General features: G+C 30.9%; 2 protein-coding genes across 3 annotated transcripts in view; one reads left to right on the plus strand and one right to left on the minus strand.

Annotated features, from left to right (window-relative positions):
- LOC134725261 (uncharacterized) overlaps positions 1-13,828 on the minus strand; it is a 69,016-nt gene that overhangs the window by 20,465 nt on the left and 34,723 nt on the right. The gene's annotated exons all lie outside the window — the stretch shown is intronic.
- On the plus strand, positions 389-2,548 carry LOC134725262 (uncharacterized). Its single transcript, XM_063588936.1, has 2 exons — positions 389-495; positions 732-2,548. Exon 2 carries the CDS (start codon positions 752-754, stop codon positions 2,489-2,491), a length of 1,740 nt encoding a protein of 579 aa, XP_063445006.1. The 5' UTR covers positions 389-495; positions 732-751; the 3' UTR covers positions 2,492-2,548.

The raw sequence follows: 13,828 nt of genomic DNA on the forward strand, positions 1-13,828 counted from the left end.
TACAATGATATCGGATTAATGTTGTACATTTCTTGTTTTGTAGCGTATTCATTTAGACATTGGAAAAAGTCATTGAATTTGAATGGATAATAAACATGACTAAGCATAAGATTTTTTAACTCAACTGCAAAACGGATAATATGGGATATGATTTCATTATTATATTTATCGCCGATTAAATCCATATCATTATAATAAACATATTTAATTAGTGTATACTGTTGTAAGAATATTGAACGGTAATCAACTATTTCAAACAATTATATACTTTTATGTGACTAGGTTAACCAAAACTAATGTTACACACAGTATATTTATAGAATAGATCATATGACGATATTTTCACTTACTCATTCAATTTCTAAGTATATTTAATTTATGGAAAAACCCATTATTTAAAACTGTGGATACTTTTGTTGTTTGTAATCCATGCATAACAATACATTTTTTAATCATGAACTATCTGGCAGTGAAAGTATCAAATCTAATTGAGACGTAAGTATTTTACTTTTTCATCTTGAAATAAAAGCCTTCTAAATATGTGCTATTAAAACTTGAAATGAAATAAACTACTAATAATCGCCCATTGTTGTTTACTTCAAATAAACATATTAATAACATAATGGACTGATATACAAACTGTGCACCGAAATAATGTAATTGTAATAGTACAAATTATTATTAAAATGCAAATGATTCATTAGTCATTAGTCATTTTTCTCGTTTTTCAGACGAACAACGTAGAGTAGATATGGAGAATTCAGAGTTGCGTTTCTTACAAATATTCCAAAAAACCCTTTTTGAGCAAGTGGACCCTTTAAAGATAACCAAGCGATTGAACAAGCTCAAAATCCTAGATGGTTCTCAAAGGAGAGAATTATTTGCTTTAAAAAGTTGTGAAAGACGCAAAATATGGACACTACTGTTTTGCTTAATCGAGAAGCACTGTTCTCTTCAACAGGTTTTACAAGTTCTGCTCGAATGCAGTTATATTGATCTATTTCTTCAAATGGCTATCCAGTTAAAATGCTATTCAAACCATGTAGGACAGCCATCTGCTGTTCAACGAACCGGTAGTTTAAGTTCCAGTCGACGATTTTCCCAAGAACTGTTTATAGAACTTAAAATAAAAACACATAACTTAAGTATCGGAGATCCTAGAACGCATCTTCATGAGAAATCAGAGATTTACAGGACAAACTATTTTAAAGAAAGTGAATATCTTGAAAAAATGGCAAAAGCAGACAAATATGCTGCATCTATTTGCGCCGAAATTGATGCGCATACAATGTTGTATGTCCAAGAACTTCCATCTCATGGACTTTTCGAAGAGCTAAAACAGTTGATATCGCATACATCTAATACCCACGTGACTCAAGTTGCCTACGATTCACGATTAGCTATTGCACATGCGATTGCAGATCAAGATGACAAAGGCGACCATTTCCTTCGACAAGCAATGGCGTCGTCTGTATTTATTGGACACTGCGTAGAACTAATCAACATGCTATATATATTTGTATTCAATTTGATATGCATGTATGAGAAAAGTCCAACAGTTCAAACATTAGAAAAGATATTAAAAATAGCCGAATACAGTTTGCATTGCCTTCAGGAAGAAAATGATTGTGTTGTTAGATCGTTTTGGATGCGTATGTTTTATCTCCGAATGGTTTATTGTTTGTTGGGAATCAGCAATAAAGGTGATATAATTCCTGGCTGTATTGTTTTACCAAAGCATGTTCAAAGGGCTAGTGATTTGTTGGCAGAGGTAGATAAAATATGGAACGGGATTGAGACAAGGCGGAAAATGTTTTACTATGTCGCTCAAGCAAGAATTGAAGAACTAGAAAATCCCCCAGAAGAAATCGACCTAGCTTTAGAATTTATAAATATGGCGACTGAAATAGCAAGGAAGGGTAACTTTGGAGAATCTAAATTCATTAATGAGTACGCAGAATCTCTCAGAGTCATACAAAGTAAATACTGCAGAGATGATTCTAATGATGAAGTTCATGGTAAAATATTGGTACGGTCAGCTATGGAACATGATGAAAATAATGACGAACATCCGAACACTAACACTGTAACAAAATGTGTGTGTGGTGATAAAGGAAATACACAAGAACAATATTCGTTGCAAACGTCAGAAACTCAGAAGCTTTTACTCGATGAAGTTAACATAACATTGGAACAAGAACAGCTATTACTTAGACCTTATCTCAAGCAATTGAATCCTCCTACCAGATTGAAACATATATTCAGGGACGAAAAAAACGAATCTCAATCCATCATAGATATCCCTTGTCATAAGACTGATGACAACAGTATATTGAACAACACAGCAATTACTATGCATTCAAATGGGGTTTTATGTCAGGACTTGGTTGCTGAGAGGTTTGAATCTCTGATGAACAGCAAAGATCTTGACAATTTTTATATTGAAACAGATTTTTCTTCTGTTATAAATTTACATAGACCAATTATTTAATGTTTTTGGGTACGGGGTTGTGTTTCAAATCCTTTTTCGTATACATTTACATTTATTTGTTTTGTTATAATTAATCTCGATTCAAATAAAGTTTGTTAGTCAATATCGAAAACATTGGATTTAAAAAGAAAATTGATCTATTTAAAAGATAATTTATTGAAAAAAAAGGGGGGAAGGCACAAGCGGTCGAAGTCAATTGTAAGAATCACAAAAATAGAAAAGGTCAAATATATCTCAATTGAATCTATTAAGTTGCTATGATTGCCAATAAAACAACTATCCTCCAGAGAACAAATGACGCAGATGTAAGCAACTATCATGGCTTTATATCCCTATACGGCCTTCAATATATACTTAAAAATAACAAAATTCCACACAATTAGTAAATTAATTATCGACAGATATCGAAACGACGGCGTTCAGACAAATTGTTTATCTAATACAAAACACATGATGATTTATTTATTAATTGTAAATATCAAAGTTAATACGAAACCCCACTCTGATTAAAAAAAAACAATGTGTTTAGATTCCATATTATACGATACTCGAGATCTTGTGCATCATACTCGCATGTGAAATGTGAAACGCCTATTTGTCAATAAAGTAAAACTATCTATAAGATACTTACAGACTTCCGGAATATAGATTATTGTTATTTTTGTTTTGATCAATATAGTTCCGTGTGAATACGTTACCCTAGAACATATATTATACAATACATAATATCTGTGTACTTTCTTGTGTGATTGACTCTCTGGTGTTATGATACTTTATCTTACCTCCTACATCTTTTTTGGAATATGGTTGGTTAAAAACAACCACACGGAGACCGTGTATATTTCTAAGCATATTCGTACACGGGTTTTATTGCAGAACACGATAAGAACTGGTGTTATGTTCCTTTATTAAAAAAAAACCAAGGTGTTGAGGAAAAATATAACAAAGGTTTCAATAGACGAAACAATTGTTAAAACACAGTAAAATTTGCTATTGTAGGTATTTGTTTTGTATAAAACAATGGCAGCAGGTTGTTGGTACCTACGGTATTGAAGACTTGATTACTTTGATAGGCTACTAGTACGAATACAACTTGTTAAGATACTAGTGGTCGGTAAGATAAATTCGTTACATAGTGTGGTAGTGACTTCATACGATATATATGGAGTTAGTAAATATGGGGATTGCTATAAGCCCATATATATCGTATTAGACGCATTAGGTCATTAGCACACTGAGTTACTAATGATACCTTTTTCAAGAAACCTAAAGCTGTAGGTAGATATGATACTTTTATAACGAGTCCTTATCTTATTTGATAAATTGCATCATGTGTGTACGTACACTCATCATGGAACAGTTTAATGAAACTTTGATGACCGGTGTATATCTACTAAAAACTAGTTCACGTAAGTAAAGTAAAAATTGTATATTATACTAGTAGTAGATCATTGTTTATTATATATTATATATTATATATTAAAGATAGGAGACGTGATTTCATTGCCAATGAGAAAATTGTCCAGATGACGTGGATGTTATTAAAACTAACATAGGGCCTTAAACAATGAGCAAAACCCCTATAGTATGGAAGTTTATCAACGAATGCCCCACTCACACTATTATTTTGTATGTTGAGTGGGCCGTGGAATTAGGGTAAAAACTCTTATTTGGCAACAAAATTTAAAAGATCATACTATAGGAAACATGTGTACTAAGTTTCAAGTTGATTTGACCTCAACTTCATCAAAAACTACCTTGACCAAAAACTTTAACCCGTAGCGGGATAAACGGACGAAATAACGAACGGACGAACGGATCAACGAATGAACGAACGGACGAATGGACGCACAAAACATAATGACCCTCTACTATCATAGGTAGGGTATAATTATTGGAGGTTCGGTCAAGGTAGAAGCTAATTTCGATAAATAACAGGACTACTTCGCTTTGATTCGAATCTCTTCTGAATTACTCATATTAAATATGTTTTCCGGCATTTTCCTTTCATTTTACGTTTGAATAAATACATATAATATGGAGGAAACCAAACATTGTCCTTTCTTATAGTTTGAAAGTCATAAACAGCATGCTTTAATTGATTTGAAAATATAATGAAATAACGAATAACATAACTAGCACACATAGCAACACTTTACGATTTGAATATTCGAAGTTTACCTAGTAAGATATTCATTTCCGAAAATAGTCTTATATACGTCATCTGTCACATGTGAAGGAAGTATATTTTTGTCAATGGATTAAGTACTATTTCCTACAAGGTTTTTTTCTTATTCAATCCGTTTTCTATCTGGCATTAAGCCAAAGGGATTTCGACATGTCAATCATGTGACAAGGGGTATAAAAGCTGAAACCGAACGTTTTAACGTTTTTCCATGAACGAGTGTTAAACAGCGACACTGTAAGGAATTGTAACAATGAGCAATGGTAATATGTTAACTTACTTATACTTATCTCCTAGTAAGATAAAATATCAACAAGGAAATGATGGATATGAATGTATTATAACTAAACATAAACGATATAATCAATGTTGCTGCACCAGGATTGAAATTTTGTACCTGCGCCAGACGCGCGTTTCATCTATAAGAGACTCATCAGTGACGCGCGAATCAAAATAAATTTAAATGGTCAAATTATAAGTACGAAGTTGAGAGCATTGATGACCAAGTTTAAAAAAAAAATTGCCAAATACAGGAACGGTAATTTATTTTAATCAGAACAAATGTGTCTTCAGTGGTGCGCGAGGACGAAACAATTAAAAAAGTCAAGTATAATACAAACCTTTAAAAAAAAATTGAATAATAATGTTTTAACCATATTCGGGAAAACAATTGGTGAAGTTAATGAAGCCTTATTTGTAGCATATGCGATACTACGCTTGGCGTTTAATGTGCTATCTTGCATGCACAGTTATACTCTACGGGAGAACATGTCACCCGTTTTGGACACTTTATTATGTCTACGAAATGTAAAAAAAATAGAATAGTTGTATATATCAAGTTACTGTTTTTACTTGTCGGCCTAGGATAGGAACTGTCACAACATACCATTAAACTGATCATATAGCACCGTCAAGTCTCTATTAAAAATAAATATTTTTTAAACGAATCCTAAATATATTTGATGCTAACAATATATGCTTACTTCAATTATTATTTTTGTGTTTTAATGTGTTTTTTTAAATTTTATTTTAAAATTCCATTTCGTTATCAGGTACAGAATGGGAATTAATATTCGGATTCTGCAATTCGGCGGGAAAGAACTAGCAAAAATACCGAACTCAGAGGAAAATTAAAAACACTTCCTAATCAAATGACAAAATCAAAGCTCAAACGAATGAAAACAACTGTAATATTCTTGACTTGGTACGGACATTTTGCTATGTGGAAAATGGTCGATTAAAAGACCGTTCATTTACATTTTTAATAATACAACTAAAATTCCAGTTGCTGACTTAAAGCTTTAATATATAATTTGATATCATTGATCTTACATTAATGTAGCAAAAAATATATAACACAAATAACGAGTTCAAAAGTAAATTAAAAAAGGGAGAAGACCATACAAGGACATTAATCTGAGCAAGTTGCATTTCTTGTTTTCTATGGCATTTATACAATAGAAACATGGTGAACTGACCGATATTACGATCTATTATCTGATACAAGATTCAAATTTGAAGTTATAACTGTAACACAGACAAGCAGCAAATTACGATCCAATAATATACATATAAAAAAAATATCAAGAAATTAGCATTTCGTATATGTCACCTACCATGGATATCATGAACGAGGATGTTTCTTGTTATCTATACAATTTCATATTATATAGGTGACAAGAAGGATATAGTTTATCTTGAAGTAAGGCGTGTTCAAAGCAAACATATCATTGCTATACTTATGCTTATAGGGTAAACAATGGAATGTTGTACGACTGATTACGTCAAGAAACCTTACATAGCAAAGTACCAGGATTATCTTTTATTCTGATTGCTAATAATACATTTATTAAGTAAATACGATGTAGATTACAAATTATCGGATGTATATGATATTTCGAGATATATTGAATTATAGCCATTTGAAACTAAATCCATATAAACTGAAATATTTATAGGTGTTCAACACCATGTAAGGGTTCAGTTTTTTAGGGGGGATTTTACTTTTTAGATGAATATATATAAAATACTAGAATATTTAAAGGGATATAATATTCTTTCTTATTTCCATTTTAAAACAAATTTACATAAAAGTTATTTGTAAAAAAAGGTCCTGAGCACCATTTAGATCAAAATAACTAAATACAAGCTCATATTTTATTATTTAGCTGTTTTACACTTTCTATACTAATTAAATTTTCAGCAAAGAACAGTACACTACAGCTATTTAAGCCAATCTTTTACGAGCAAGTAGACCCAATCGTGATAACACAGAAGTTGTCAAAGCTTAGACGTCTAAGTGACTCTCAAAAGACATTTATATTTTCGTTGTTCAGACGTTCTGTAAGTAGACAACATGTATGGGATTATTTGCTGTCAGTCATTGAAGAGACATCTTCATTGAATTATCTATTAGAGATTTTGCTTAAATGTGGATATATTGAACTATTTATCAACATTGCCTTGCAGTGGAAACTTTCATCACCAGAACAATTATGCATACAGAGAACAAAAATGTTGACGTCTAGTCGGCGATCGTCACAAAAACTACTAATGAAATTAAAAATTCTAACACATAACATTCAGTTCGGCAATCCAAGAAAATGCCTCAAAGAAAAAACTAAATTATATAAGAGTGCATTTCTTTCTGAGACAAATTATACAAAGAAAATTGTGAAAGCTGATCATTATGCTGCTTCGCTTTGTGCTGAGATTGACTCATATGGGATTCTTTACGTCAGACAATTCCCAACTCATGGTTTGTTTGAAGAATTAAAAAACATTATCCCACATACGAGCAATACAAACGTCACACAAGTTGCACATGACACGCGACTAGCACTTGCGTACGCACAGGCGGATGAAGAGAACATGTGTGAGGATATCTTGAGGAACGCAATGACAGCCTCAATATATATTGGATATTGTGTTGAACTCGTAGAAATGCTGTATATATATGTTTTCAACTTGATAGAAATATATGAAAAATGTCCGATCGAGGGATTAGTGGATAAAATTCTAAATATTGCAGAGTATTGCGCAGGATGCTTACAAGAAGAGACCGATGAACTTATCATTTCCTTCTGGAAACGAAGAATTTATTCAAGAGTAGCGTTTTGTTTATTAGGACTCAGTAATAGAGGTGATGTTATTCCAGGAAGAAGAGTATGTGCAAAGAATGTAAGAAAAGCAAAAGATTTAATGGTTGAACTTGACAAATTATGGGATGGATTTGAGATAAGACGTCTCATGTTCTATTACGTTGGTAAAGCAAGAATTGCCGAGATAGAAGAAGATCTTGAACTTGCAATAGAATATATAAGCTTAGCTATTGACATTGGAACAAAAGGAGAGTTTGGGGAAGTTTCTTATATTAAAAACTATTCGAATTCTCTGACAGAAAAGTTTTTATCATTTCAAAAACCGGTTAACGATTATGAAATCCATTCTATATATTCAGGAAATAAGACACCAGTTGAAAACGAGGATGACGCTTCTATAATAAATGATGACTTAGAAAACGAATCATTTCACAAAAATGACATTCTTCATAGCAAAGAAACATTTCTGAAATGTAGTTATGAAACCGATGATAAATGTCAAAAACAAACAAAGAGCTTTCATGAAGAGAAACAACACCAGAGTTTATGTCAATTCCAAATTAATGACACATACGCAAAACAAGTTATGTAGACAAACATGTAGAAAAGCAATAAAATGAAGAAAAAAGTATATCCCTTACTTATTTTTTTATATTTCCAGGATATTTGTTTTTCTAATCCTAAAGTTTAAATATTTTCGATTGGTGTTAAAACTCGCGAGTTCAATAAGTTTATGTACACTTGCTGGCTAACTATATTATAGCACAATAGCAAGTTTATTATCCTCCGATGTTCTTTACTGCCTTTTTTCTAACATTGTATATAATGGCATGTACTAAGGTACGATAATAAACAAATTTTGAGAAAAAAAAATTGACAATGCCTTTGAGTTTGACAAGTGCCCTTAACCGATTCAATAGTGTGACGCCGTCAATCCGAATATCTTTCAACCCAATTTTTACAAGAGAAACACGAAAGATGCAACTAATGGACGACAAACAGTATCGCTTTCCTCTTTTTTTTGTTTTCCCACAACATAGATATCATACTAGAATAGCATTATGAGCTATCAGTCAAAATATTGTTTTAAAAAATACTGTTAAATAACTCTAAAAATACTCATGTAAGTAAGCGCTTAAAAAATACTCTAGTAAGTGCGTTAAATACTTCAAATTTTAATGATTATAACATTCACATTACGAAGAACAATCATTAAAACTAAAAAAATATTACTTGTTGATATTTCCCAAGGAAATGTTATGGTGGACAATGACTAAAATGGATAAAACTGAGTCTCTTCTTCTCCAATGTTACAAGACACATTCTGCATCAGTTGATCATTTAACGTTTCAAAATTGCTATATATAAGTTCCTGAAGAAGACTACGTTCTTACAATTCATTCACTAACCCTATGTAAGATCTATTAATTGATTTTTTTTTCTTACTCTTTCGGGTTAAACTACTCTTATCTTGTTTGTTTAAATTTCACATGTAGAAATATTGCTACAGTTGTCATTTCCCCAAGAAAAGCTACAAGATTCAAGACGAAATTCAATACATCTGAATAAACAAGGCGAAAACATTCATAAAATTTGTTAATGATTTTTAAGTAACATTCTTTCGATTACAATTTTTGATAATCCTAAGAATACGTCAATATAAAGTCTCATATTTTCAGAAAACGACACATATTTCATGGATAAGTTTGAACAAGGAAATGAAAAGCAGATCGGTAACCGTTTTTTTATGACACGAAATAGTTCTGCTGGCACTTGGTTATTTCTCAAATATGTTACATTAAGAATGCTTGACGAACTGATGAAGCTTATATAATGATGAGTTTATTTACCACATTCATCAAATCCTCATGTCATGCCAATGTTATACGATACAATACCTGCCATAACAAATGCAATAGCAGAGCTAGATGACCAAAATTTCTAAATACTCATATTACACAAATTTTATATAATACACAAGAGTTGCTATGGTAGAGCAAAATGACCATGTTCATCAAATACTTATGTTTCTCCAATGGTAAATGATACACAAGAGATGCTATAGCATAACAGGATGAGCAGTGTAGAATTTATTAAAACTAATTTGTGTCCAAATAAGGGGATTGCATTGCAATACTCAACATGATTTATGTTAGTTTGTACACCCTTTAGGGCAAACACGAATAATACCCAAGGAATACTAACTTTATTAAATAATAGAATTGTGAGTGCTTGGTATTGAAAAAACCGGAAAGATTTTATTCTTTACTATGATTTTCTTATCAGGCAATGTAAGAATGTAAAAGGGATTTTGAAATTGAATAGAAAAATCGTTGTCAGGAATTGACGCTAGACTTCAAATTATGTGGCCAAATTAAGAATATCAGACTGGAAGACAATGTTTACAGCAATGACGTCTATAAACATTTTCAAGACCATGAATTGAAAAAAAATTAACACATGTGTTGTATCTCACTATTTAATAAAAGTCATATTATAACAACGACTTGTATTGGAAAACTGCCAAGATCGAAACTTTTGAAAATTTATGTCAAACAGGTTGTTTGGATTCAATGTTGATCGATAGTGATTCACGTGTTTGACAATGCTGATGTTTAAGTTAATGTTAAAGGTAGTTCAGATGGAAGAAAATAGCATTCACATAAAAATTAATATAATTAGATTTATTAAAACTTTAATGTCAATGTTCTGTTATTTCAAAAATTAGAAAAACTTAGACTCTACCTTAAAATGTTTTTTTTTCATTATGTTAAACACAAAATATGGTGGGATAAAAGTCATACGGTTAATTTAAAATCATTTAAGTGTTAGTCAATACTGCCCGGGAGCTTATAATTAAAGTTAGTTTTTATAAGACATAAATGTAATATCTACATGAAACTACTTTCCATTATAAATTATACTTATGCTTAAAAAAAAAAGATTAACAAAAACTTCACACTCCAAGAAAATTCAAATCGAAAATTTCCTTTTCACATTGCAAATTCGTAGTCTAACATATCAAACAATGGAAAACAACATTCATATTACTGACGTAGTTCAGTCATTTGCCTATGTAGAAAATGGTGAATTAAATATGGTATAACAGCTAGGTAAACCTTTCACTTGCATGACAGTAGCGTAAAATTCCATAACATTGACAACAATGTGGAACAAAAATAGACCTAACAGAAGCGCTTAAGCAAAAAATGAAAGACAAAAATAACACAAAATGACCATAGAACTATTAATTTATTAGTATGACAGTCCTTTTAAATTTCCAAAAATATTGACAACAATTTGTGAACAAAACAAATAGACATAACAGGTTGAAATGTCAACACTGTGTTATAATCAATCAATATAAACAAACAAAGAAAAATATAATTCCATTTAGACAAAGCACTTAAGCAAAACTTAAAGATAAGAATAACACAAAATGACTATCGGGGCCTATTATATCTGACTTTGTGGTATGGGCTTTGCTTATTGTTGAAGGCCGTACGGTGACCTATAGTTGTTAATGTTTGTGTCATTTTGGTCTTTTGTGGATAGTTGTCTCATTGGCAATCATACCATATCTTCTTTTTTATATAGCACAATTAATTAATTAGTATGACAGTCGAATAAAATTCCATAATATTGACAACAGACATAACAGGTAAAAACGTCAAAAGTAAACATACAGCGGTCAGCACTGTGTTATAATCTCAATCAATATAAACAAACATTGCTAAATGAAATTACATATAGACAAAGCACTTCAGTAAAAATGAAAGAAAATAAATAATAAAAAAAATAATTATAGCACACTAACACAATATCGGGATTTATTAGTAGCCAGCCACACAAAAAGGATACTACAAAAATGGACTAAACAGTAAAGGTTTATTATTTCAAAAGAAACATCAAAGCACACTATAACACGTAATTACGTAATTAAGTTGCTAAACAGCGACAGTACATAGAATCCATATTTCAAGACCATCATGTTTCCTTTGTGAAGCTGTTACTGATTATCCATCATCAAGGTCTTGGTATCTTCCTATGAACTTTTTTTTAAACTTGGAGTGTGATACCTTAATGTCATGGTTTAGAATTGCAAATTGTTCATGAAATGTTTATCCAGCATGACACTTATAGTGCATCTTTTCTTTTAAAATTATTATAACAAAGTTTAAGGGTAAGAGCTAGATTTCATGTTTACGCATAAGATATTGATAGTTCATTTTAAACATACACATTAGAAAGGCATAGTCCAATAGACATGCCTTGTACAGTTTCTTTTTCTTTACTTTCTGATATAATATTGTTTCGTTTAGTGACATCAAACTGGTGGGATGCATTTCTCATCTATACATGAACTCATTTAACTTTTAATTAATGCAGGTTACATTTTTCCCTATTAGATTATATTGCATGTTTGAAGGATTCATTTCACAGAAAAGGTTTAAGCAATTTATTCAATAATTGACAAATGATTCACACTAAATTACAAATAATGACATAACTTTCAAGAGAGTGATATGCTTACTGAAAGACACTGACTGAAAAGAAATTTCAGAGTAATGTATAAATTGAATTTTATGTTGTAAAACGCATTATCAAATTTGCATATGCTTTCAAAAACATAAAATATTGCACACAATTAATATTCCCAGTTATGAACTGTTTCAATCCTAGGATAAACAGAAAATGATTTTTTGTCATACGCTTCCCATTTGATTATATTACAATTCAAAAGTATGTTTGGTTTAATTGTGTTTGCTTTACAATACATGCTTAATGCATATTGAGGAATAAAGGGTACTAAAATCATACAGCCAACATCTATTCAAATTAATCAATACCACATATATCCAGTATTATTTACTGCATTGAATGTTGCATTAATTAGTTGAAGAATTTAAAAAGATTTCTGAAAGTTTTACTTTTTACTTTAAGAAATGTCTTGGTAACAACTCGTTTTTCTTAACATGAACAGGAAATAAATGTTGATCTACTTCGGTGATTGACACCAGCGATAAATGATTTATACATACAAACAGAAATAACCTTGAATATTTAAGACTCTTTTCTATATTTCTATATACCAATCAATGTTTTGTTAAAAAAAAAAAAGAAGGATATGCGGTACATGTATACAAAGAAATATCAGTTTAGATTCACTGCATGCTGTCGTCCACGGTGACAATACTCATATTGGACTGCAAACACACAAAAGCGTTGCTAGTGGGATTTTAAACTCGTAAAATATCAATGCAATGGACTTTAAAGGCAAAACAAAATATATTACTGAATTCTAATATTTAGTACTGACGAAGTGAAGAACAACTCAATGATGAAAATTAAAGTGCATAAAAAAGAATTCTCACAAAAAGTCAAACTTTGCTTCAAACGTATCAAAATATTTACTTTCTAAATTCATAACCTTAAAATTTCACCCTTTATGATAAAATCAATGACACAATTGTCTAGAAAACTCATGTCTATTGGTTAAGATTTGATATTAACTAAACGCTGAAAAACAAGTTTAAAATATTTTGAGTTATGAATGATTTCTTATACTCCAATTAATGTGGTTGAAATTTTGATACGACTGTTAGCTAAAACCCTAAATTCCCCGCGTTAATACAACATTTTTCACATTTTTCCATAAGTTACACAAATCATTCATTAACATGTACACAGGAAAGAAGAATAAACTTTAGTCTATGACACATCTTCATCGGTCGTTGTGCAACCTTACATTCATTTGATTAAGGGGTCATCCATAATTGTCAAGCATTTTCCAAAGTGTACAAAACATACACTTTTTCAGACCCCCTACCCTCCCTTAGAAAGTGCACATCAACTATTTTCAGATTTCAAGATTCAATCATTCTTACAAAAAAAAAAGATCAAGTCTATTATAGTTTAGTTTAATATAGAAATTTGCATTGGAAATAACTGAAACATATCTGACTGTTTTATTTGATAAATAAAAACAGCGTACTTTAAAAAGGTTTAAAAATGTTGTTCTAACCGCCTCACCCCAAGTGTACGATTTGT

This window comes from Mytilus trossulus, chromosome 7, assembly GCF_036588685.1.
Source record: "Mytilus trossulus isolate FHL-02 chromosome 7, PNRI_Mtr1.1.1.hap1, whole genome shotgun sequence".
In the NCBI taxonomy this organism is placed as follows: domain Eukaryota; kingdom Metazoa; phylum Mollusca; class Bivalvia; order Mytilida; family Mytilidae; genus Mytilus; species Mytilus trossulus.